General features: G+C 48.9%; 1 protein-coding gene across 2 annotated transcripts in view; it reads right to left on the bottom strand.

The window, feature by feature from the left end:
* EZR (ezrin) overlaps positions 1 to 23,148 on the bottom strand; it is a 52,271-nt gene that overhangs the window by 2,553 nt on the left and 26,570 nt on the right. Inside the window, exons 3-12 of one of the 2 annotated variants that reach the window (XM_003792402.3) lie at positions 18,064 to 18,147; positions 14,901 to 14,996; positions 13,837 to 14,111; positions 13,182 to 13,265; positions 11,969 to 12,115; positions 7,777 to 7,873; positions 2,181 to 2,344; positions 1,845 to 1,975; positions 601 to 761; positions 189 to 281 (exon numbers count right to left, since the gene is read on the bottom strand). In XM_003792402.3, coding sequence (XP_003792450.1) covers positions 189 to 281; positions 601 to 761; positions 1,845 to 1,975; positions 2,181 to 2,344; positions 7,777 to 7,873; positions 11,969 to 12,115; positions 13,182 to 13,265; positions 13,837 to 14,111; positions 14,901 to 14,996; positions 18,064 to 18,147 — 1,332 coding nt within the window. Of the gene's footprint in view, positions 1 to 188; positions 282 to 600; positions 762 to 1,844; positions 1,976 to 2,180; positions 2,345 to 7,776; positions 7,874 to 11,968; positions 12,116 to 13,181; positions 13,266 to 13,836; positions 14,112 to 14,900; positions 14,997 to 18,063; positions 18,148 to 23,148 lie in introns of those variants that run through there. The other variant, XM_012806731.2, reaches the window with a different exon arrangement.

The raw sequence follows: 23,148 nt of genomic DNA, 5'->3' as shown, positions 1-23,148 counted from the left end.
CTCTCCTAATCTAACAGCAACGCTCAGTGGTATACAAGGTCAAGCCCATTCCTTTGGGGATTTGCACAGCTGGCCTTGGCAGAGGACTATGAAGCGTCCCAGAAGCTTCCAATGGGACCTGCCCACTGAGCCAGCACTGCCCCACCATGGGCAATGTGCCAGGTGGCCACGTGGGAGCTGCCACTCACCCTGTGCTGCCACTCTTCCACCTCATCCTCCTTGCGCCGCCGGGCCTCCTCCAGGAGGGCGATCTTGGCAGTGTACTCTGCAAGCTCCGCGGCCTGGGAAGGGAATGCAGAGCTTTAGTGAGCTCTGGAACATTCAACAGAATCCGCTTGTGACTGAACATTCACGCCTGTGGTGCACAGCCACTCTCTTCCCCACGGCCGGCAGGATCCATCAGTGCCACCCCCAGTTTGTCTGTTGGGGCAGCTTAAGACAACGGCATGGCCCTCTCCCCACCAGTTGCTTCACCCCCCCCCCCAGCAGATCAGCTTACAGTTTTCAGTAACAAAAATCATTACCAGGCAGGTGTTGCCTTTTCTATCCCCAGAAGCAGCCTCTCTATAATTCAGCACCTTGAAACTCAGAGATTCCTACCAGCTGCTCCTGGCTCTTTATCTGATCCACTGCCTGTTTCTCCAGCTCCTCCTTGGCCCGCAGTGCGGCCATGCGGTCAGCCTCCAGGCGCTCGGCCTCCTCCTGGGCCCGCTTCCTCTCTTCCTCCAGCTGCAAGGCTCTCTGAATCTGCTCAGAGAGTTCTGAAGAGAAGACCCAAAGTCAGCCACTCAGCCTGGGGCCCCCAGGTGTCCTAGCCTCCCATTGCAGCCCAGACAGAGTATAGACTAAGACACAGGTCTACGGAACTTCTTCCAGGATACAGGACAAAAGTGCTTCAGGGATCCTCAAGATGGCTGTTCTAAGCTGGCCAGACATGCCTCTCCCAGCAGAGTCTAACGCTTTTGCCCTCCTGGCACCACACTCTCTGGATGGCGCTGCTATGAGGTCACCACCCCCACATCACCTCCTACTCTGCTTGGAATACAGCAACGCCCTTTCTAAGTGTTTTAAAGGCAGCAGAGAGGGCAGCTGTCTCCTCAAAAGATTCAAGTCCCCTGAGGGCCGCACAAACTGCTGGCCTGCTGAGGGTAACCTCGGAGGTCTGGGGGCCTAACCCTGGGTTTCAGTCTAGAAGTGCAAGGGGCCTTGTGGCCTGGCTCTGCACTGACTGGCTGGATGCCTGTGGGCAAATCACCTCTCTAGACCTTAGCATCCACATTGGGAAAACAGGGCAATCCAGCATCCACCTTACAGTACTGTGGGGAAAATTTTAAAAGACCATGTGCAGAAGATAATTAGCACAGAAGTTAATAAAGAAATATTTTCTAGGCTTGGCACCTGTGGTGGCTCAAGTGCTAAGGCTCCAGCCACATACACCTAAGATGGCAGGTTCGAATCCAGCCGGGGCCTGCCAAATAACAGCTGCAACCAAAAAATAGCCAGGCATGGCGGGTGCCTGTGGTCCCAGCTACTTGGGAGGCAGAGGCAGGAGACTCGCTTGAGCCCAGGAGTTGGAGGTTGCTGTGAGCTGTGATGCCACAGCACTCTACCCAGGGGACAGCTTAAGGCTCTGTCTCAAAAAAAAAAAGAAATATTTTCTAAATTGAATAATCATTTGATCTCTTCTGTTACAAGTCTGTGCTTTAGGGTATGGTGTTAAAGTGAGGCACATGTTCCGGGAAGTTTTCCTTCTTAACTGCGTGTGCTGAGCCCTCTCTGCAAACAAGTGAGCAGACGCGCAGCAAACAGCCCCAACCCGTGCCTGTCCCACGGCAGATCCCGACCTCTCTCCGCCTTTCTGGTTTTCTCCTCGTAGTCCTGCAGCCTGAGCATGAGCTCCTCCTTCTCACGCATCATCTGTTCTTTCTCTCTCTCAACAGTTTCTCTCCTTTTCTTCTCAGTTTCCAACTGTTGCCTGGTATGAGGAAAAGGACGAGATGCAGGATGATTCAGACTCTGGGGGACAGACAGAAGCCAGCCATCTCCCGCCCCAGCCCGCCCAACCTGGAGGAACGGCAGAGTGTGGAGGCCACAGCCCCAGCCCTGCCTGTGACTGCAGAGGAGGCAGCTTGGCCCCCAGCCGGAGAGCACAGCCCGCCCCAGGCTCCACGGCCACTCACCGCTCCAGCTGCTTCTGGTGCTTCTCCTCGCGAGCCTGGGCCTTCATCTGCTGCACCTCGATGGTGTCGGGCTTCCTGCGGCGCATGTAGAGCTCGTGGTTCCCCATGCACAGCTGCAGGATGCGCTTGTTGATCCGCAGGCGCGGGGCGTAGAACACAAAGTCCTGCAAGGCACGATGGGGGCTTGGGTCAAAGCCCTTGTTTGGATTTCTTTTCACAAACCATAGTTCAGAAATCTAGAAAATCTTCTAAAAACACAAATGTAACAGAATAGGGGCTGCAGACTGAGTCCAGGGGATGTGCACTCTCTGGGACAGGCAGAGGGAGTGTGTGGCAGGCGTGTGCACGTGTGATCTCTGTGTGGATGAGCACAGGCACGCCTGCAGTCGGGGGCGGGGCCGTGTGCAGTACGCTGAGATCCTGGTAAAATGGCAAGCTTTCCCCAGGCGAGGCCCAACACCAGTGAGTCTCCGCACTGCTGTCCCTCCTTCCCTCCATTACCCCAGCCGTGGTCCCTTCGCTCCTCCTACTGGAGCCTCTCGCACTCCGAGCTGCCACCAGGACATTGAGCAGGCCACCACCCTGACTGCCACGGCTAGCCCAGGAGTCCTGGCACACACCAAGGCCCTTCAAGCTCTGGCCTGGGCTCCCTTGTGTTCACCTAGCTGTGTTCTCACATGCCTGAGTGTCTGCGCACTGTCTAATGCCACCATCTGCACGTGGCGCCAGCCTGGCTCCTGTGCCCTGCCATCCATGGAGGTGTGTGCCACAGTGTCACCGGCCTTTCTCTCCACTGACTTGGACTGGTGTCTCTCACTCCCACCAGGCCATCACCTCTCAAGAGCAGAGCCATGTTCTGTTAGCTCTGTCTTCTCAGGACCAAACCAACACTCGGTATCTGAAGGGCTCAGCTAACATCCACGGGCGGCTGCCAGCTTAGGCAGCACAGCCACGTGGGGGTCTCCACGGCCTTGAGCAAATAAGTCATTTCCTCCCTCAGCCTCAGCACCTTCAGCCATAAAGAGAGGACCACAGTATCTCCTAGAGCTGTTGTGAGGATTCAGTCAGATAATGCTTATAAGGTATTCAGCACCTGAACACTGGAAGCCACTGACACACATGGTCACTTGCAGATTGCTCGCTGCCTTGCAAAACTCAGAGAAGCCTTTGTGAAAAGGAGAAAAAAGCCCCAATGCTCAGGAATTTGAAGACCAGTGACTGTGAATACTTAGGGCTGGTAACCTTGGTTCCCTACTCCTGGCTACTATTATGATTACCTTACGGGACAAAGAGGGAATGTAGTCTAAAAATTCTCATGGAAACTGATTTTAAAATGCCTGTTTCCTCTTAACCTTGGGGCCCTTGGTCTCCAGATTCTGACATTTGGACAAGGAAAGGGTGGTGGAAACCAAGAAACAGTGTGGCACGATCCACGGCAACTTCTGAGCCCCGAGGGAACACGCAGAGCAGGCTGATCAGCACGTCCGAGGACCTATTCTCAGTCTTTCCATCTGTCCCAGAAGTCTCGGGGTGAGAGGTGATGCCAAACCCTGAGAGCCCGGAAACTTCCTGGGTGGGGCCCTACTTGGGGTTTCACTCACTTGTTATTAAGTCATTGGGTTTCCCAGGGAGGAGTCTGCAGCGCTGGGAGAAACTAGAAGTTTTATAACCCACCTGTCTCTCATTACACAAGAGGAAATAATCCTGCCTTCTGGCTTCTGAGGCATACTCCCCAAATAGGTCCTGACCGGGACTCAGAAGAACTACTGATTGGCACCAACTCCCCTTCAGAAAAAAACAACCAATTCAAGAAACTCACTGGACAGTAGCTGCAGGTTAACGTAAGGAGCTGCCCCTGCCCCCATGAAGACAGGTCCTGCAAACCCCTGGAAAACAATCTGAGAATTCAGCTGGTCTGCTGCTTAGTGGGGTGAAGAGAGGAGAGGCAGGTGGGAGGAAACTTCTCCCACTGCCTTAGAAGGGAGCCAGTTTCTGACTTCAAGCTAAAAACAAAAACTCATATTTAAAGATTTCCAAACCCAAGTCCTCAGTGTGTGCCTACAAAACCATGACATTAAGAGACTGGGGCAAGTCTTCTAAACTGGCAAGAACTAGTGTCCTAAAAATGAAAACTTGGCTAAGTTCAAGGAAAGCAGATCCAAGATTGCACAGACATGGAGGGGAGGGGGCGGCAGAAGTGCCTCCAAGGCCCCGGAGGCGCCAGGACCTTCCAGGAAACTGGCCCTCACCAAAGCCAACCTGAGGCTTGGCACTGCAGAGGGGCTGCCCAGAGCGTCACTGTACTAGTGAATGTTGCCTATTTTTTCGACATTTTGAAAGCTGTTAAAAAGTTGCTGCACAGGCTCGGCGCCTGTAGCTCAGTGAGTAGAGCGCTGGCCACATACACCAAAGCAGGCGGGTTAGAGCCTGGCCCGGGCCTGCTAAACAATGACAACTGCAACCAAAAAATAGGTGTTGTGGTGGGCGCCTGTAGTCCCGGCTACTTGGGAGACTGAGGCAAGAGAATCGCTCTTAAGCCCAAGAGTTTGAGGGTTCTGTGAGCTGTGACACCAACCACTCTACCGAGGGTGATATAGTGACACTTTGTCTCTGAAAAAAGAAGAACGAAAAAGATGATGCACAGTCATCTGCCTTTTTTTCCCAGGAGGCCACAGGAACAAAAGGCCCTTTTCTGGAAGGGAAAAGCAGCTGTCTCGCCTCTCATAGGCAGCCTGGGTACCTAAGGCCCCACCTAGAATCAAAACGTGGTCCCAATTGCTGCATGCAACTTGGCAGGAAAGAGAAACTGGGTTTTTAAAAGGAGATTCGTCATTAGCCAGACAGCAGGGCAGGGCTGGGCAAAGGCGCCATGAGCTCCCTACAAACACTGCCCAAGATGGAGAGTCTCATATCACCTCCAACTTTGGGGTTCCTCTTTTATCTTATCAAAGGTTAAACTTGGAAACTTTACTTTCTCTGCCCAAAGTGCCACGACTGAAGTGAGGCAGTGTGTGGGCAGCCCCAGGGGGTGCGAGAGCATCGGGAATCCCACCTCCTCCAGGTGGCAAGCCCCTGCCAGGCAGGTGCTGCCTCTTTAAGGCCCTGTCCTATGTGAACTGGTCACACCCTTGTCTGCCTCTGATCCTGCTGTGTTTTAGTCACAGCCGTATCACTACCAGGAAGCACGTCATTTGACTTATTTTAATCCTTTCCTCCACCTGAATGTCGGCTTCCTGCGGGTAGGGATTCCTGTGGGTAGGGATTCCTGCGGGTAGGGATTCCGTCCTATTCACGCTGTCCATGTGACCCCAGAAGACTTCCAGGCACATGGTATACGTGAGCAGCAACTGCTTCTTCCTCTTCTTTTTATTAAGCTATAGGTTCCTATAAAGCTGCTCCCCAGTACAAAGACACATGTGCTAATTCAACCAGATGCCCCAACGTGGCCTCTGCTTGGGACTTACTATGAAATATTTGTCATTAGCTTTTCAAAAGATAAACTTATATCAAATCAAAACATACACATAAGCTAATTCTTTTTTTTTTGGTAGAGTCTCATTTTGCACCCTCAGTAGAGTGCCGTGGTGTTACAGCTCACAGCAACCTCAAACTCTTGGGCTCAAGCTATTCTCTTGCCTCAGCCTCCTGAGTAGCTGGGATTACAGGCACCTGCCCCACTGCCCGGCTACTTTTAAAGATGGGGTCTTGTTCTTGCTCAGGCTGGTCTAGTACTCCTGAGTTCAGGCAATCCACCCACCTTGGCCTCCCAGACTGCTAGGATTACAGGTATGAGGCACCGCACCCGGACCATAACCTAATTCTTAAATAGCCTAGTCCAAAGTTTCTCCTCTGTCAGTTGAATTTAAAAAAAAAAAAAAAGAAATCTAAAAAATTAGTAGCATCGTATTGAATAGATAGTAGCCTACCAATGAGACTTGACAATGTTCTGCTGCTCTCCTAACTGCCAACCCACCGCCCAAATAGCCAGAGTACACTAGGACCCTTGGTTCCTGGTGTTATTTTTTTTTTTATTTTGAGACAGAGCCTCAAGCTATCCCCCTGGGTAGAGTGCCGTGGCATCACAGCTCACAGCAACCCCCAACTCCTGGGCTCAAGCGAGTATCCCGTCCCAGCCTCCCAACTTGCTGGGACCACAGGCGCCCGCCACAACGCCTGGCTGTTTTTTTTTGGGTTGCAGCCGTCATTGTTGTTTGGCGGGCCCGGGCTGGATTCGAACCCGCCACATTAGGTGTATGTGGCTGGCGCCTCAGCCACTTCAGCCACAGGCGCTGAGCCCTGGTGTTAGATGTTAATGTGAATTGTCACCATGATCTTGTGACTTTGCATTAAATAGGGCTTTAATTTAAAGTAACTGTGCAATTTTACCCACAGAATAGCAGTCAAGAGTTTACAAACAGCAGGGAACATTTTTAATAAAGAAGAAAATACTCTCACAGTATCAAGACCTGCTGATTTTTAATTATGCTGGACTAACCCATAGGTGGGGAAAGCAGCTGGATGACACCACCACCAGTTTGTTCTAAGTGGGCCTCCCACTGCTGTGTGGTGTCCAATCCCACAGGGTTAAAGACAACCGCGGCATGGAGCACAGCCCATGTCTGCCGCTCCAAGCTAAACGCTGTCACTAAGGAACAGAAATTATATGAGGACATGGAGTCCTCTGTGATCTATAATTTTGGTAAAATTCAAAACAGGCTCTAAGGAGGCTAACATTTCTTCAAGGGGTAATTTTCTAAAAGCTAGGTTTCTCATTGGACAACAAAATCCTTATCCATTCCAAAATGCTACAGTTACGGACGTATGTCTTAAATGTTCTGAGCAAACAGCAGCTAAGGGTTTAAATGTCAGCAGAATAAATAAAACCAAAACAAATTTCCATAATGCACTGGTCTTTGCAGCTATTTTCAGATTCTAGGTCTTGAAGCATGAACTGGCTCCAGCGACGTCCCCCTGCCAACCCCTACTGCATGAGAGGGTGCCCCCGCAGGGGTGCCAGGCAGGGCTAGAAAAGGCAGAGGCGCACACCTGTACAGCAGCACCAGGCAAGACACAGGCAGAGCTTCGAGCAGCAGTTCCTGGGGCCTCACCTAGCTTAGCTGAGTTCTAGGACTGCTCTGAAAGTCAGATTCTGGTCCTTCCGACTAGCACATCTCATCTGCCCTCCAGCTGGCGTCCGGGGAGATGCTGACCTGAGCCCCAGTTCTCCAAACGAACGTGGACGTTGCACAAGCCTGAGCGTGTCACAGCAGAAACCCCACGTTTTGGGAAATGCTTATTACCTGGCAAAAATCAATGGCTCAGAACTACCCTCTTCTTTGTAAGGAGTAAAGGCCATTTGATAATTCAGGTGGCTCAGAATCAGATAGATCTTGACCAAACGCCCGGCCTCCACCACAACCTTCCATGCAATGATCACTCACATGGTCAAAGGATCCCCTGACCTTCAACGTAACCTGCCAGCAATTCCTTCCCCCAGTATCACTTGTCACCTAGGGAAATCTGAGCATTATCCGAAAAGTCAGCTAGCTTTAAGAATGAAAATTAGTAATGAAATGTAGAGTCCATGTGAACTTACAGGTGCCTTCTTGTCGATGGGCTTAATGACAAATTTTTTGTCATTGAAAGAGATGTTCCTGATTTCACTCCAAGGGAAGCCAATCTTTGGGGTCAACCTGAAGTTTGAGAGTAGGAAAAAAAAAAAAAAAGGGAGATGGTTAGATATATGTATATGTGTGTGGCGGGGTTCTTGAATTGACTAAGAGGTTTGCAAATCTATTCTTATTAGTTTAATTAAAAAACATTAAGGTAGCCCAGGAAGCATTATGTGATATATACTATTATCAAATAGCTCCTACCTGCCCTAGGTTAGGGTAAGTGGTTGTCTGTAAGGTGTAACCTTATATGTTCTTATTTACTTCAGTTTTTCTCCATTTGGGGCATCTAAGGTTACCTAGGCTGGTCATCTTGATGCTGACCATGATTTTAGCTGGGCACATTCCTCCGCCTCTCCCCTCAGGCACCTTCTGCCATCAATTCTTGCATCACCACCCTCTCCCAACTCTCATCCTGCCAGAGTCCTACTTTCCATCTGCCTGTCTCCATCAGTCAATCCATTCCCCATTCCCCTCTTTAAAATGTCAGCACCGTTCTATCCTCAGCACAGGGGAGCCTTCAAGTCAGCCCCAAACTCCTTGGGGTTCAAACCCATCTTTAATAAAAGGTCCCCCGGGCCACCTCCCTGCCTTAGGCCCCTCTTCTGAAGCCTCTCCCCTCCGTGCAGTCTCTTCTGCTGCACCGACTATTCTCTTGGTATCACTTAAGTTACTGACTTTATTATTTAACTTTTTAAAAATCAGCTGGGCCAAGATCCCACCCTATGTTTTCTAGACTTGCCAGACTCAGAATGGAGATCTTTAACAGGATTGGACAGGGGCTTCTTACAGATTCTGCTCCCCTGGTTCTCTTCCTGGTGATGTGTGTCTTCCTGGCTGGTCAGGCACCTTCTGTGTACCCTCCAACTTCCAGGGAGGCCCTCATACTAAAATCCCCTAATGAAAGTCTCGTGTGATTCCTTAACTGATGCCAGTACATGACTGGCCCAGACTGGCTTTTAATTAGCATTCCAGGGAAGTCTACCATGTGATTTCAGGACACATTGCTCTGCTCACCTCACACTTCCTACCCCATTCCTGTAGGGATAATACTGTTCTAGAAGTAGCGCTCATCATCACCAAGGTCACTGCAATCAAGACCAGTCCTTTCCAACATCCTGTAAAAACTTCCCTTTGAGAAACAGCAAGGGTGGTGCCCCTGTGGTGCCCAGTAGGCTTAAATAAAAACTAATGGGCAATATAGGTCTTGCTTTGACAACATAAGCCAGGTCAAGACAGTGGGGTGGGCTCTGGGTGCTGGGAGAGCTCCTAAGCCTGACACAGGGCTCTTCTGGGGCACAGCAGTCACAGTGCACCTGAGGGAGTGACGGCAGGGCACTGGCTTTGTTTGGCTCTTGGTGTCAAAGCTTTTCTTAACTTCCTTCTTCACAGCTCTGTGCTATGAGGACCACCAATCTCCGCAAAAACACCCCTGGCTAACAGTCTGTTGTGTTATTTTATCTTCATTTACAGGATACAGAAGTTTTAGGAATGTGACTTTGTTGACAGGTCCCAGAGCACTGAGGAAACTCACAGCATCACTGAGTCAGGCCACTGGTTTCCGTGGTTACGTCCTCCTTACCCTGAAAGGCTTAAAGCTGTGGGGGGAAAGTGCCTTTAAAGGACTAAAGAATTTGGGGGCAGGATCAGACTCCTTTAGGTTTTGTTTTTTATTTTTGGTCTGACAGTACCCGGCAGAATTATGACCTGGCTAAGTGGCTCATTAGCTTGGAATGACCAGGGGGGAGCTGCTCGCCGCTTCCTCTCTACACTCCTTCCTCTTCTGAGTCAGGGACGAAGGAAATGAAGGATGATGAGAAATGCTTTCAAGTCCTGCACACTCCCTCCTGATGGCTGTGTGCACAAGGAAAAGGGGACCCCGAGAGACATTCCCCGTCAAAGCCTATTTAATACCAAAGAGGGTGTTTTAATAAAATAGAGATGGATTTATTTGCAGAGCGTATTAAATCTCTTAGCGCTCAGCTTATAAACGTAACATACCAGAGTTCTCATCTGAACACTGTATCAAGAACATCTAATTCTCCACTCTTAGTTCTACTACGAATGCTAACGATTCAACTAACTAAAGAGTAACTAACAATTCCCACTCGTGCTGCTAACCAAGTTGTCAATATTTGTTCAGAAGGAGAAGAACCTGGGCCTGTTAACTAAATGCCCACCTAGCACCTGTTGGGGAGAGTGGGCAGGAGGGGGGAAAGCGCCCACTTTAGATAAGGGCTAAATGGGGCACATAGCTCAAATCTTTACTTGGAAAATTAAGTATTTATGTGGGCTGGGGCAGTTGCAAGCTGACATCAGTAAGTTACTACCTGTGGCTGTTTCCTGCAGCTTGAAAAACCTGTTTGCATAGCCCTGGCCATGGCTGTTCCAAAACCTGCTCATTCAAGGGAGTTCAAAGGCACAGGTAGTTTCCCACACATGTTCCCACGAGGACACTGGGCTGTGTTAACAGTCACTGGCCTCAACTTGGGCTTCTCGGGAGAATCATGGACTGGTCCCGAGTTCCCAGTGACCCGGACGGTACTTGTTTCTTAGCCAATACTGCATCTGGCACACTTGGGTAGGAGTAAACCCAGGGTCCAAGAGTTGGCAATAACTCACTTCTCAGAGTGCTCCTGTGACTGAAAAACCTGTCACATCATGTCACCTGACTAGTATCAGCACCTTCCTGCCAGTGGGCATGCCTGCCTCCCTTCCTGCGCCCCATGTCACTAGCAGGTGCTGGAGGTGAGACAGGGATCAGTGGGCCCAGGTCCCTGCTCTGCCCACATGGACTACACCTGTGCTCTGGGTTCTGGCAAGAATCCAGGTGGGTGGGGTTAGAAATAATTGTATGTGACATCATTTGTCAAAAGCAGTGCCACACCCCTCAGGAACCCCAGAGAGGGTTTTTGGGGAATGTGAGAACAGAAACACCTGAGAATAAGTGAGATGGGCAAGCCACAAGTGGGAAATGCAGGAGCTATCACTTAGAGGAACAGACAAGGCTACCACAGGGACCAGGTTACATCCCTGAGCCCTGGGCTGCTCTGGTTCTCATACATGGAAGCAGGAACGCAGGCCAAACAGAGGGCAGGGCTCGGCGTGCAGACCCCAGGAGTGTTCCTGCCCCAGCACCTTCTCAGCCAGAATTGTTGCTCTCTGCCAGCCCCCTGAACCTGATGGCCAACATAGGGTTGAAGGGTGCATTAAAGCCATAAGGGTGACAAGGGCCACTCAGGCAGGGACAGTAAAGAACCTCTCCTCCTCCTAAAGAAATGGTTTGCTTATTGCTTCTTGCTGCCTACTGATGGTGAGGAAGGGGTTAGGGACAGTTTGTTTCCACATACTCTTGACCCTCCCCCCCAATTGGTTTTCAATTGTTAAATTCAGGGAGCTTCTGATCAGAAGGCTCTGGAATCTAGGCTCACGCTCTGAGCTCAGGGAACCACCTGGGAAACCTTGCCCTGGCTGAACTAGAGTGATGTTTTCCCATGTATCTAACGCCCCAGCAGAAAGCAGGCGGGTGACTGTATCTGATTGTATCTGTAACCACGAGCCCCTGCAGCCAGTGAGAGGCCTGGCTCCCGGCACACTGCTTCGCCCACTGTTCACACCACTTCCGGACGTTCAGGCCTTGCTCAACTAACAAGGAGACACCTTCCTCGGGCTCGAAGTTTAGCTAAGCTGCACACATAGGCTGCTACTTACAACTCTCTAAGTCTCTGAGCTTATTAAAATATGCTTGATTGGAACAGCACAAACTTCTAGCTCCTAGGAGGCAGCCAGGATACCCTGGCACCTGCAGGTGGCTGGGTCGGGCAGAGGGAGGGGATGCCTTCCTGCAGATGCCTTCTCACCCTGGGCTTCAGGGTGGCATGGACCCTGCCCACTATACCACCAGTCCTGTTATGTAGACCTTGGTGACTGGAGGAGATAACGCTGCTAGACCACCCTCTGAGATGGCCACGGCACAGCCCAAAGCCTTTGAAGAGTCACGCTGTGGGCCAATAAGCTGCCAGCTAGTACTTAAATAAGCCATATGGTTGCCACTTTTGCCACTGTTTCCAGGCCCACCACCCCTCCAAATAAAGGTAATTGTAAACTTCAACTCACTTATCATCCTTCTCGTAAATATTTAGTCCAAGGGCATCAACTCCAAGCCAGAGGTCTGTTCCTTTCTTATTTTTGATCTCGAAATAGTTGATCCCATACATTTCCAGGTCCTGAGCAATCTTGAGATACTCCAGCATAGCACTGTCTCTAACAGGGAGGGAAATGCAGGCGAACAGTCAGCAGCACGCTATGTCCGAAACAGCAAGAACCACCCCCCCCCACACACACATTGTAAAATTAAGGCAAATCATGGAGGATGGGCTGACATCGTGAGCTCTTGAGTCCCTGTCCCTCAGCGGGCTGTCCACAGCTGTGCCGTGTGGAGGCAGGAGGGGCCCCAGCAGCCAGAAGTCAGCTGAGACCAGAAGTAACGTGCCCAGAAGGGTCTCTGTGCAGTCCTTGACCCTAACACCGAAGTGCCTCACATGTTCTAGAAGGACTGGCTCCTACTGGCTTCTGTGGAGACAAGTTTTTCTTCTAAACTTTACTGCTAGACACAGTCCTCCTTCTCTTGCCGACATGGGCTTTTGGGGACACCGAATGCTCCCCTCACTAGCAGCCACTGGTGTAAGCTTTCACCTGTTTCCCCCCCACAAAGGATTTTTGTGCCTGACAGGAAACTGTGAAGCACAGACTCTGAGGCCCAAGATGCAAACAGACTTTAGGCCCGCAGTGAAGGCCTGAGGCAAGGCCTCCAGGACAGGGACTCCAGCAGCCAGAGTCAGCCACTCCACACCCAGTCACCACCTCGTCCCTCCTCCTGGCTCACGTGTGCTTCTCTGACATCAGCACTTCTCACATGGGACCCATTTTATTCATTTGTGTGGACTTTTCAAGACAAGCCCCCCTTACATCTATGAACACACTTAGCACCTCTTTGACAGAAGAAAACTAATGCTCCCTCTGACTAAAATGAAGTATTTCAGACACAACACTTCTACTCTAAAGGAGGGAGAAACCATTTAGGACTTGAAGGTATAAATTAAGCTGCTTCTTTTCCCCAGGCAAGAACGTTGGCTTTGGTTAAACTGCTCCCCAAAGGCTCGGTTCCTTCTGGACACCTCGCCAGGCGCCAGGGCTGGAGCTCAGGCCTGAAGCTAGGAGTCCCGCGGGCGAGCACACCCCTGCAGCCAGGTGGGAAGACACCCCCAGCCCCCAGCCAAGGTCGCACTCTGGCCTGGGCCACAGATCCCAGCTGAAGGCCCGTACTCACTTGAGCATCCCACGATGCTCCGCGTGCCACACCTGGATTCGGTCTTCCCACTGGTCCCTGGTGAGTTTATGCTGGTCCATAACTCTGCAGAGCAAAAGGACACAGTGCTGTCACCCCATGGGCTGTGAGAGGCAGGTGATAGGCCCCACTTCCCCCCTACATTCAAACCCTTGCTTTCCTTTCAAATCAATCAGTCACAAAGAGCTTCTGTTTCTACCTCCTGCTGTATCTGCAAGATTTAGCATTTTGAGCTGGACAGACTCAGTTCTCCTGGAAAAATTTTAAGGACCTTTTCTTCAGAAGGGGGCAATTTTTGTGACCATCAGTGAATAAAAACAGATTTAACAGAGGTCAAATTATTGAATGCAACAAATAGGTTAAACAGTCAGTTCTGAAAAGTTCAGTTACGTTAAGGCATTCCCACATAACACAGGCACTTGCCACGAGGAAGGGCAGTCCCTTCCCTGGCTGGGTTTCCCTGTCAGTGCCTTAACAAAAAGCCACGCTAGGTCAGCACATTCTAAAGGTCAAGCACTCAGGAAGCGACTGAGAAGCCCAGGCCAGAGGTGCGCTTGCCGCTGACAAAGACCTTGTGCTGTCCAACTATGGGGGTAACACCAATGCTCTTGCTCAGACAAGTGCACCTGGGACTCACCTCTGAGGGATCAGCCGCTCTGAGTTGAGGTACCCGGCCTTGTGCACCTCTTTGTTATAATCTCCAAACTTGGCCTGCACAGCGTAGGACCCCAGGAGCACTGCGGTCTCGGGTGGGCAGTAAATCTCGTCACTGAGGATTCCCTCCTTCACTTGAAGGAAGAAGAGTTTCTGGGTGATGTCCTGGATGAGCTCCTCAGCCACGTCTTCAGGGTAGAACTTGGCCCGAAACTTGAACTGGAGGGGATTCTCCTTCCTGAGCTCCTGGGCAGACACCTGGGAAGGGAAGCCAAGCTCCCATTACAATGGGAAAGGGGAGACCTACCTTCCCAAAGTCCTTGATTTCTACTTACTACCCAAAGGGGACCTTCAGGCACTTTTTCTGAAGAGATGTATTTGAATTAACACTGAAGGCAAACAAGGTCAGTGGAGAGCACTACCCTACATGGCTGACGTCTGGGCCCTCCCCCAAGCCTCCCTGGAGGAGGCTATCTGCCCCACAGAGCTCAAATCTGGAAACCTCCCCTGTCCCCACAGATCTGACACCCAAGAACTGCTCGCACCCCACCCTTCCCATATCCAACCACTCTTCTGACTTGGCTTGGTGACATAAAAAGTGGGAATTTGGAAAAAAAGAATAGTTTTTAAAGAGTTTGAAGAAAAAAATGTTTAGCTTATTTCCTTTCTTTATAATTGTTAATGGAATTGTCTAGTCTTTAGAGCTGAAAGATAATCACAGGTTCAAAGAAAGCAATAATAGGTTCTTACAAAATAATGGGTGATTCATGGTTTACAAGATTAACTATCTCATTGGAAAAAAACTAAGGTCAACTAAAACGAGGCAATTAACCGTCCTAGGCTCTAATGAGTGAGCAGGAGAAGTACAGGATCTGATTTCCAACCAATACCCCCAGTTACTGGAAACTTGCAGCCTTTCTGTCTGTAAAAACTTACACAAATAAAAAAGAACAAAAAAACAAAGACAGGGTAAGGTGCTCGAGTTCAATGTCACTGGAGAAGACCAACACCCGATTAACAGCCTATAAATAGTTAACCCTGACTTACCTTTTTATCGAGTTTCAGCCAGGTAGGAAACCCTTTATTATCCACATACTGGAGGCCAAAGTACCACACTTCCCGGAGGCCAATAGTCTTAACAACCTGCGTGAGAGGGACAGAGGGGCCCAAATGGTCATGAGAAACCCCCTCACACAGGCAGCAGCTACTGGCAGTCATCTACCAGGGTGCCCAGTAGAATAGGACATCTGCCTGCTTAGGTGAGCCCAATGGGCACTGCCTCAAGTGACTTACACTGAAGTTTTCTTTTTTTTTTTTTTTTGACACAGAGTCTCACTCTGTTGCCCAGGCTAGAGTGCTGTGCTGTTATAGCTCACAGCAACTTCAAACTCCTGAGTTCAAGGGATCCTCTTGCCTCAACCTCCCAAGTAACTGGGACTACAGATGCTGGCCATGATGCCCCGCTAGTTTTTCTACTTTTAGTGGAGACAGGGTCTTACTCTTGCTCAGGCTGGTCTTGAACTCCTGAGCTCAAGCAATCCACCCGCCTCAGCCTCCCAGAGTGCTAGGATGACAGGCGTGAGTCATTGTGCCTGGCCAAGAATGACTTGTTTTTGATACAAACAAGCAGACTCAGGGTTATCTTTAAATCTTACAAAATCTCACTTCTCCTCCTTTGTACTTCAGGGTGTTTTCCTGAGCGAATACCTTCCTCCCCCAGATGGGTGAGTGGCCAGCACACAGGGAGGTGCAGCCACCCATGGCCCACCAAGGACAGTGTGTATCACATTGTTTCATTGGCCCTAGGGTGTGCCTGCGTGGAAAGTGGTTCAAAGGAACCAGTGAACACTTAAGCCTCCCCTGGCCCCCTGCCTCCGCCTCCCAAGCCAGCTGGCACAGGAGTCTGACCTACTAGGAACAGGGAAGAAGTCCTAGGAAGGCCGGAAGCAGCAGGTGGCAGATTTCCTGGGTGTTAAGGGTGGCAGTGGTACAGGAAGCTCGCAGCTCTACACATGCCAAGGGTGTCTAGCCCAGGGTTAAGATTGTAGAAATGTGAAATTCTGACACGGCAAAGGTAGAATCCAATGCTAGGTCATTACAGACTTCACCTTTAAACCCCATCCACCCCCCCCCCACCCCCGCAGTAGGAGGACTGAGGACCTGTCTCTTGACCTGCATTACAGGGAGGGTCCCAAGCTGGGTAATTTCATGGGTGTCTTGGAAAGAGAAACAAAAAGTCACAGTCGAGCTTGCTGTAGTCACTTACTGACCACCATCAAACCTAATCCCAGGGCTTTAACATACAGTCGTAAACCTCATGATATATAATGTTAAACCTTAAAAAAAAAAAAAAATGCTGCCATTCTTCACATATATGGCTTCTCGTATTTAAAAGGATAGAAGACTTAAGAACACCCGAGAAATGAAAACTCAGGTAACACAGAGCACTTGCTTCAAGTGAAGCCTGAAGTTCCGAATAAACTCCCGATGGGGCCTGTTTCCACGTTGCTGGGGGCCAGATGCTTCCCAAAACGCCAGGCGTCTGTTAAATGCCAAGAACTGACCTGCTCATCCTCCTTCCGCTCACCCAAGATTCCTCATCCCAGGAGGATATAAAGAACCAGACTTTGTACACAGTGCTTTGCTCCCCAGTCTTTTGTTCTCACATAGCCAAGTGTGGAGGAAGCTCAGTTCAAAGGCCAGGTTTCTATGTCCAGCCCTGTTAATTCTTGCTCCCTGCAAACCTTCATCTTGTCATCTGACATTAAACCTGCCTTGTCTCTCTCTGGGTTGTTCCAAAGTTGCTTGGGAACAACCCACACACCCAGGGGCCTGCTCCATTTCCACTCCACTCTTCCCACTTCGTCCACCCAAGTGCAGCCTCAGCCTGGATCTGCACCAAATGGGAATAATTTCCTGTCCACTTGACCTTCCTCCTCCACAGCTGTCAGATCGCTGGTTTTTGGGGCCAACACTCAAGAGCCCTTTGCGGTATCTGCTATGATGTGGCCAACTGTCCTCAGCAGGGCAAGTTACCAACCCTGTAACTGCACCACACACCCTCCCAGTGAGAGCTGGTTCCTGCCCTCGCCTGCCACAGACCTTCACTGTCCAAATCTCCGACCTACCTCCAGCATATCTGTGTGGTCTATTTCAGAACCCCACTTCTACCCCTATGGCTTCTCCCAAATGACATGTTATAATTACCCTCCTTTCTTTAGTCCATGCTAAAACAAAAAACAAACAAACAAAAAAACCCCAACTTCTGGTTCCTTGCTCTGGGGGAAAATCCAGCATTCCCAGAAAACTGTCATTCACCATTCCTGTCAATGCCCTTAGTCTTAACCTAATTAGCTTAACCTAATGCAGACACACCAGGGAAGGAAGGTCTCTCCCTTTATCTCTGCTTCAGTGGCAGGTTTTCAGAAAGGAAAAGGCAGGGATATGTCTACTTCACTCAATCTCATGCAAAGCTGGAAAATCCTTCTTGCTGATGGCAGCGAGCGGCTCAGGGCACCTCCCTCTCCCACTGCAGGGGCTTCCGGCACGAGGAGCCCTGTCAGACTGTCCGGGCGCCTGTGAAGCTGCCAGGCCCCAATATGACAGCTGTCCCCCTGGTGCTCTCCATCAAACCAAAACCCCCACGCTAGGATCCAGTGACACATGGAGCAAGGGCAGCCCAGGTTCCAAGCTGGGTGGGGAGGGGGTAGGAAAACGCTGCAGAAAAATCTAACGTGTGGTGGGAGAAGAGAGAACAAGCTTACACCTGCTATCTCGGTCACTCTGTTTAAGACCTTGTTTCAGTGATGGGACAACTAAGGACTCACTCAGCCATCACTGAGAGGAGTTTTACTCTGGGGCAGAGGCAATGGTTGAAGGTGTGAGACACATAGGCCAGTTGTCCTTAAAACTGGCCACAGTGACTCACCTTCCTCAGCCCTTTGGGTCTATGCTAACACCACTGCCTCTTCCGGCTTCCGTGAGGAGCACACTCACTCTCCTGGCTCGAAACAAGAGATAGCAGCGTGCTTTCACATCCCTACTAGAGCCACATAAACGTCTGTTGTTGAGTATTGCTGTGCTGTCACAGAGCAGTTTAGTGCTTTTGTAACCTTTTCAAAGATCCTTGTCATCCATTACCTCAAGTGCGCAAACCAAGACAATTTGGGGTGGGGAGGGAGGTAATTCTCTCTCAAGTTCAGAGACCAACCTGATCAAAAAGTTGTTTTCCAGTTGTATTTGGCTGGATTGCAAACTCCAGCTCTGCATCCATGGTGGTAACCCGGACATTGATCTGAAAAACAGAGCAAAACAGATGACACTTAGCTGAGTGTGCTTTTCTCTTGACGACCTCCTGAGCCTCCCACGGGCACGCAAAGCCACTGAACAGTGTGGCAACAGTATGCTCCTCCTCGACAGCCACCCTTACGCTAGTCACACAGAGCACACGAACACCACACCCCTGACTGCGGACCGCTGATGGACGTCTCAGCAAGTGCGCAGTCTGGATGCAAAGGCACGGCCTCTCTGCTCCAATAAAGCCCCCACACACTTAGCTTTTAGCAGTTTTTCTACAAGAATACTTTGATCATCATTAACATACTTTCCCCCAACACCATCTCATTCAACCCAGACCCAATAGGCCAAGGAGGCAGACAGGGCCGTTCAGGAGAGGAAAAAGGGGCTCTGTGCTAAGGCTACAGCAACATTAGGAACCTACAGTGAAGAGAAATAGTTCATTGACCAAAACTAAAGACAAGGCTATGCAGGAGAGTAAAACCGGGCAGTATAGAGACAGCAGAAACTGAAAAAGCCGCCTCTACAGGCTCAGTGCCCGTAGCACAGTGGTTACGGCGCCAGCCACATACACCGAAGGTGGCAGCTTCAACCTGACCCGGACCAACTAAAACAACAGCGAAACAATGGCAGCAAAAAAATAGCCAAGCACTGTGGCGGGTGCCTGTAGTCCCAGCTACTCAGGAGGCTGAGGCAAGAGGATCACTTGATCACTTGAGCCCAAGTGTTTGAGGTTGCTGTGACCTTTGACAGCACAGCACTCTAGCCTGGCTAACAAACAGGGTGAGACTGTCCCCCCTCTCCCCCCATGGTAAAAATTTACCCTCAGGTACAAGGGACACTGTTTTGGTGAGGGGCACCCTAAAAGCCCTCACATAAACATTATACGAGGAATCCAAAAAGCTTACTGGGAACAAGAAAAACAATGACAAACTACCCTCTCAATGCCACCTGTGAGATCTATCTAGAAGAGAGATAAATGTAAAGTGCAAAGATGAAAGTATTAAATAAAGAGCACAGGGACCTGAGGTCAGAGGCAGGAGGACCTTAAAAGGTTTTTAATGTCGTCGTGAGTGTGTGTGTGTGTTTAAAAAAGACATATTTAAGGTTAATTGCCAAATTTATCACTTGAGAAAACCCAGATTTACAAAGCATATGACAAACACTAAGCTGACGGCCGTGTCACCGTGCCAAAGGGAAATATCAGAGCCACGGAGCGAATACCATCCCTAAAGTTAAGACACGCTGGCTTCTCACTATTTTTCAAGTGACATATGGAATCTGGAGAGACATCATCCGGGGTTCTTCCTAACACAGGCACAAATGTGGATTAACCGTGCCTGTGTCCACCTGACAGAGGTCTGAGCATCTGGCCAGCACAAACCTCTCTTCCCCGCTCAGCAAGAGAATTCGTCTTCATGAAACATTTCTTTACCATTACGTTCAAGCCTGTGAGAACTCCAGAGAACCTCTGAAATATATCCAGAATGCCTTAATGGGTCTCTGACTGATATTACTAACGTGGAAAAGTAAGAAATCATTTTCCAGATTTATTTTATTTATTTTTTTGAGACAGTCTCTGTCACCAGGGCTGGAGTGCCATGGCGTGAGCCCCACTCACAGCAACCTGAAACTTGTAGATTCAAGCGATCTTCCTGCCTCAGCCTCCGGCATAGCTGGGACTATAGGTGCCACCACAATGCCTGGCTACTATTTTTAGTAGAGAGAAAGTCTCACTCTTATTCAGGCTGGTCTCGAACTCCTGAGCTCAAGGCGTCCTCCTGCCTGGGCCTCCCAGAGTTCTGGGATCAAAGGCATGAGCCACTGTGCTGGCCCATTATCTGTATTTTTTTTTTTAAGTTTTTTCCCCCAATCTCAAGTCTATAAGTTAAAGAACTGAAATTTACTGGAAAGAATAGACATGTTTAAAGTCTCGAATCATACTAAGATACAAGTTTCTTTAAAAACACAATCATAAAAGGCTGGCATGAAGCAGAAATTAAGCATCTCTCTCAATTACGGCTGAGGACACATATCAGCGATGGGAAAACCAGCCCCAAAGTTAGATATTCCAATAAACTCAGCTCCGAATCACATACACAGAAGCTATCAAAGACACGGCACATCGGAATTAAGGCGCAGGGGAGGGGGCTGACAAACACAGCGCTGGGTGCTTTTCTTTTTGTCTGCCAATTCAGAAACTGAACCAAGTAACCAAGTTAAGAAGTCTGAAGGCGTTAAGACAAACACACACATACACACACAAAGAGCAGAATATATGCAAAGGAGATTTCAAACTCTAAATTCTAAATCTTGATCACTTACAAATTTGAGGACAGTGAGAAAATGTCATCTCCTCCAAGCTAACAGTTAACATTTAAAAGTTGATATTAACCACTTTGCAAACTAATAGGATTTAGACTAAACTTTATTAAGGTTCTGAATCAGGTTCACATTTCATTCTAAGTTCACACAACTCTTTGAAAAAGTAACTAGTAAAATGAATACTGTTACCGAGGTTGGCTATGACAACCCAGGAGTGTGCAGAAAATGGGCTTAAAAATTGAGAAGGTCTAAATCAACAAATCTGTGCCTCCCATCAAAAGCACTTAATCAGAGCACCCACAATTCTAACACAAACCATTTTGCCAAGTTTTAGCCAGCCCAATGTTTCTATAAAATTCTTTACCTACTATGTTCCAGTAGCTACGAGAAGCCACGATTATGGATAACTTCAAACAAAGATGGCAAGCCTGACATCAGGTGGTTGCTCTGGCAGTGAAATAATAAATAAAATTGGGATCAGCAGTAGGAGTCCACTGGCCCAATCAAAAAGAATAATTCCCAATTCTGATTTGGGACACACCAGCATCTTTCTTACTTTAAGGAAGCATGTGGTAGGGAGCGGTACTCACACCTGTAATTCCAGCACTTTGGGGAGGCAGAGGCAGGATGACCCTATGCACTGAGGAATCAAGACGGGTCTGAGCAAGAGTGAGACTTTTGTCTCTATCGAAAATAAAAAAATTAGCTGGGCACTGTGGCAGGTGCCTGTAGTCTCAGCTACTCAGGAGGTTGAGGCCACAGAGCTCTAGCCTCTAGGCAAGACAGTAAGACTGTCTCAACAAAAGAAAAGAGAAGAGAAGAGGGGAGGGGAGGGGAGAAAAGCCTCCTTAAAATTGCAAACTCAAGTTAAGTTTAATATACGCATACATTCATTCATGTGTAGTGCATGGTCTATAATCTTTATACAGAGGAGCAGCTAAGAATACTCATGATACTTAAATACCAGTTAAATAGGCAGTACGCTAATGATGAATGCCCAAGCTGCTTTAAGTTAGTGAGTGTGTTACTGCCCTATTTTCCACTCAGGGTGCTGCTAGCATTCTGGATAGCTCAAGTATTCATTCTGGAAAACCAACCACCGGGGATGTTTAGCATCCCTGATCCCATTACTAAACACAGGTGTCTCCCAGTCATTGGAAAGCCAGAAAGCGAACACCCCTCCCCACCACGTACACACTTCCAAATGCTTTACAGGGAAACGAATGGGTTCCTCTTGGGATTAGCGACCAAGGACTACACTGCACATGGCACTGCTTTAATCTATTGCATGTTTTGTGTTTAGAAAAGACTATGAAGATTATTTTCAATTTTATACATATAAACTTTATTCTTAGAAGGCAGGGTGATTTTGCTGCCTATTTTGGTCTTCCTTGGTCTACTTATCCAGAGGCTTGAAAGAAATCGGGCTTTAGCAACTGAAGAAACAAATCTGAATCCCAACTTTTCATTACTGCAGTGTTAGGTTTCTATGGTGAGCAGCCAGTTTTAGTGAATCTACCACTTGGATGCTTGGATACAAATACTAACTTGTATTTGCAATAGTGCCACAGAAATAAAGCAGAAGTCTGTGGGTCTGGTGTACATGGAGGAAGGCCCCACAAAAAACTGCATGGTGGTAGTTTAAGTCCATAGGCTTAAACAACCAACACACAAATCCAAACTATGTGCAAACACTGGAGAAAAGAGTGCCTAGTTCGCAATTTTTATTGTCTTCATAATCCTGCCGAGTTCACGCACTATTATCAAAGACTATTCCCAGAAGGCAGCCCAGCCACACATGTGGCATAGGTAAGCGTATACAATATGCAGCTACTTAAAAAGTTTAATGCTCCACTTTGTTTGGGAGGGGGTGGTGATTAAAGTTTAATTTTGATCATGTATCCCCCGTATCTACACATAGAACCACGTGACTGATGGTGTGCATGATAATTTAATAACTCACATCTTCCCTCCAAATGCTGCATTTGAAGCTAAGTCATGAAGTCATATTTAGAATTCTAAAATGCTAAAACAGTAAAAGAACATGCACTACTATTTATCATGGACATTTATAAGTTTAGACATGGAGATTAAGTGGCATGCTATAGATTAAGTACTTAATATGTAATCTTCCTTGCTGGGTGTTGTGGTGGGTGCCTGTAGTCCCAACTACTCAAGAGGCTGAGGCAAGAGGATCGCTTAAGCCCAAGAGTTAGAGGATGCTGTGAGCTCTGACACCACAGTACTCTACAGAGGGTGACAAAGTGAAACTCTGTCTCAAAAAAAAAAAAAAAATTATACACACACACAGTCTTCCTAGAGCTACCTATTGTATTTCCTCCAAAATAAGACACTGTCTTATAGTTATTTTTTCTCAAGAAGACATATTAGAAGGCCCCGGTGCCTGTAGCTCAGTGGCTAAGGCACCAGCCACATATACCTAAGGTGGCAGGTTTGAATCCAGCCTGGGCCCACCAAACAACAATGACAGCTGCAACCAAAAAATAGCCAGGTGTGGCTCGGCGCCCATAGCTCAACCGGCTAAGGCGCCAGCCACGTACACCTAAGGTGGTGGGTTCGAATCCCCAGCCCGGACCCACCAAACAACGACGGCTGCAACCAAAAAATAGCCGGGCATTGTGGCGGGCGCCTGTGGTCCCAGCTACTTGGGAGG

Source organism: Otolemur garnettii, unplaced genomic scaffold, assembly GCF_000181295.1.
Source record: "Otolemur garnettii isolate 467f Iridium unplaced genomic scaffold, OtoGar3 scaffold00056, whole genome shotgun sequence".
In the NCBI taxonomy this organism is placed as follows: domain Eukaryota; kingdom Metazoa; phylum Chordata; class Mammalia; order Primates; family Galagidae; genus Otolemur; species Otolemur garnettii.
The sequence above is the reverse complement of the archived record's forward strand: the minus strand, read 5'-3'. Positions and strand labels throughout refer to the sequence as shown.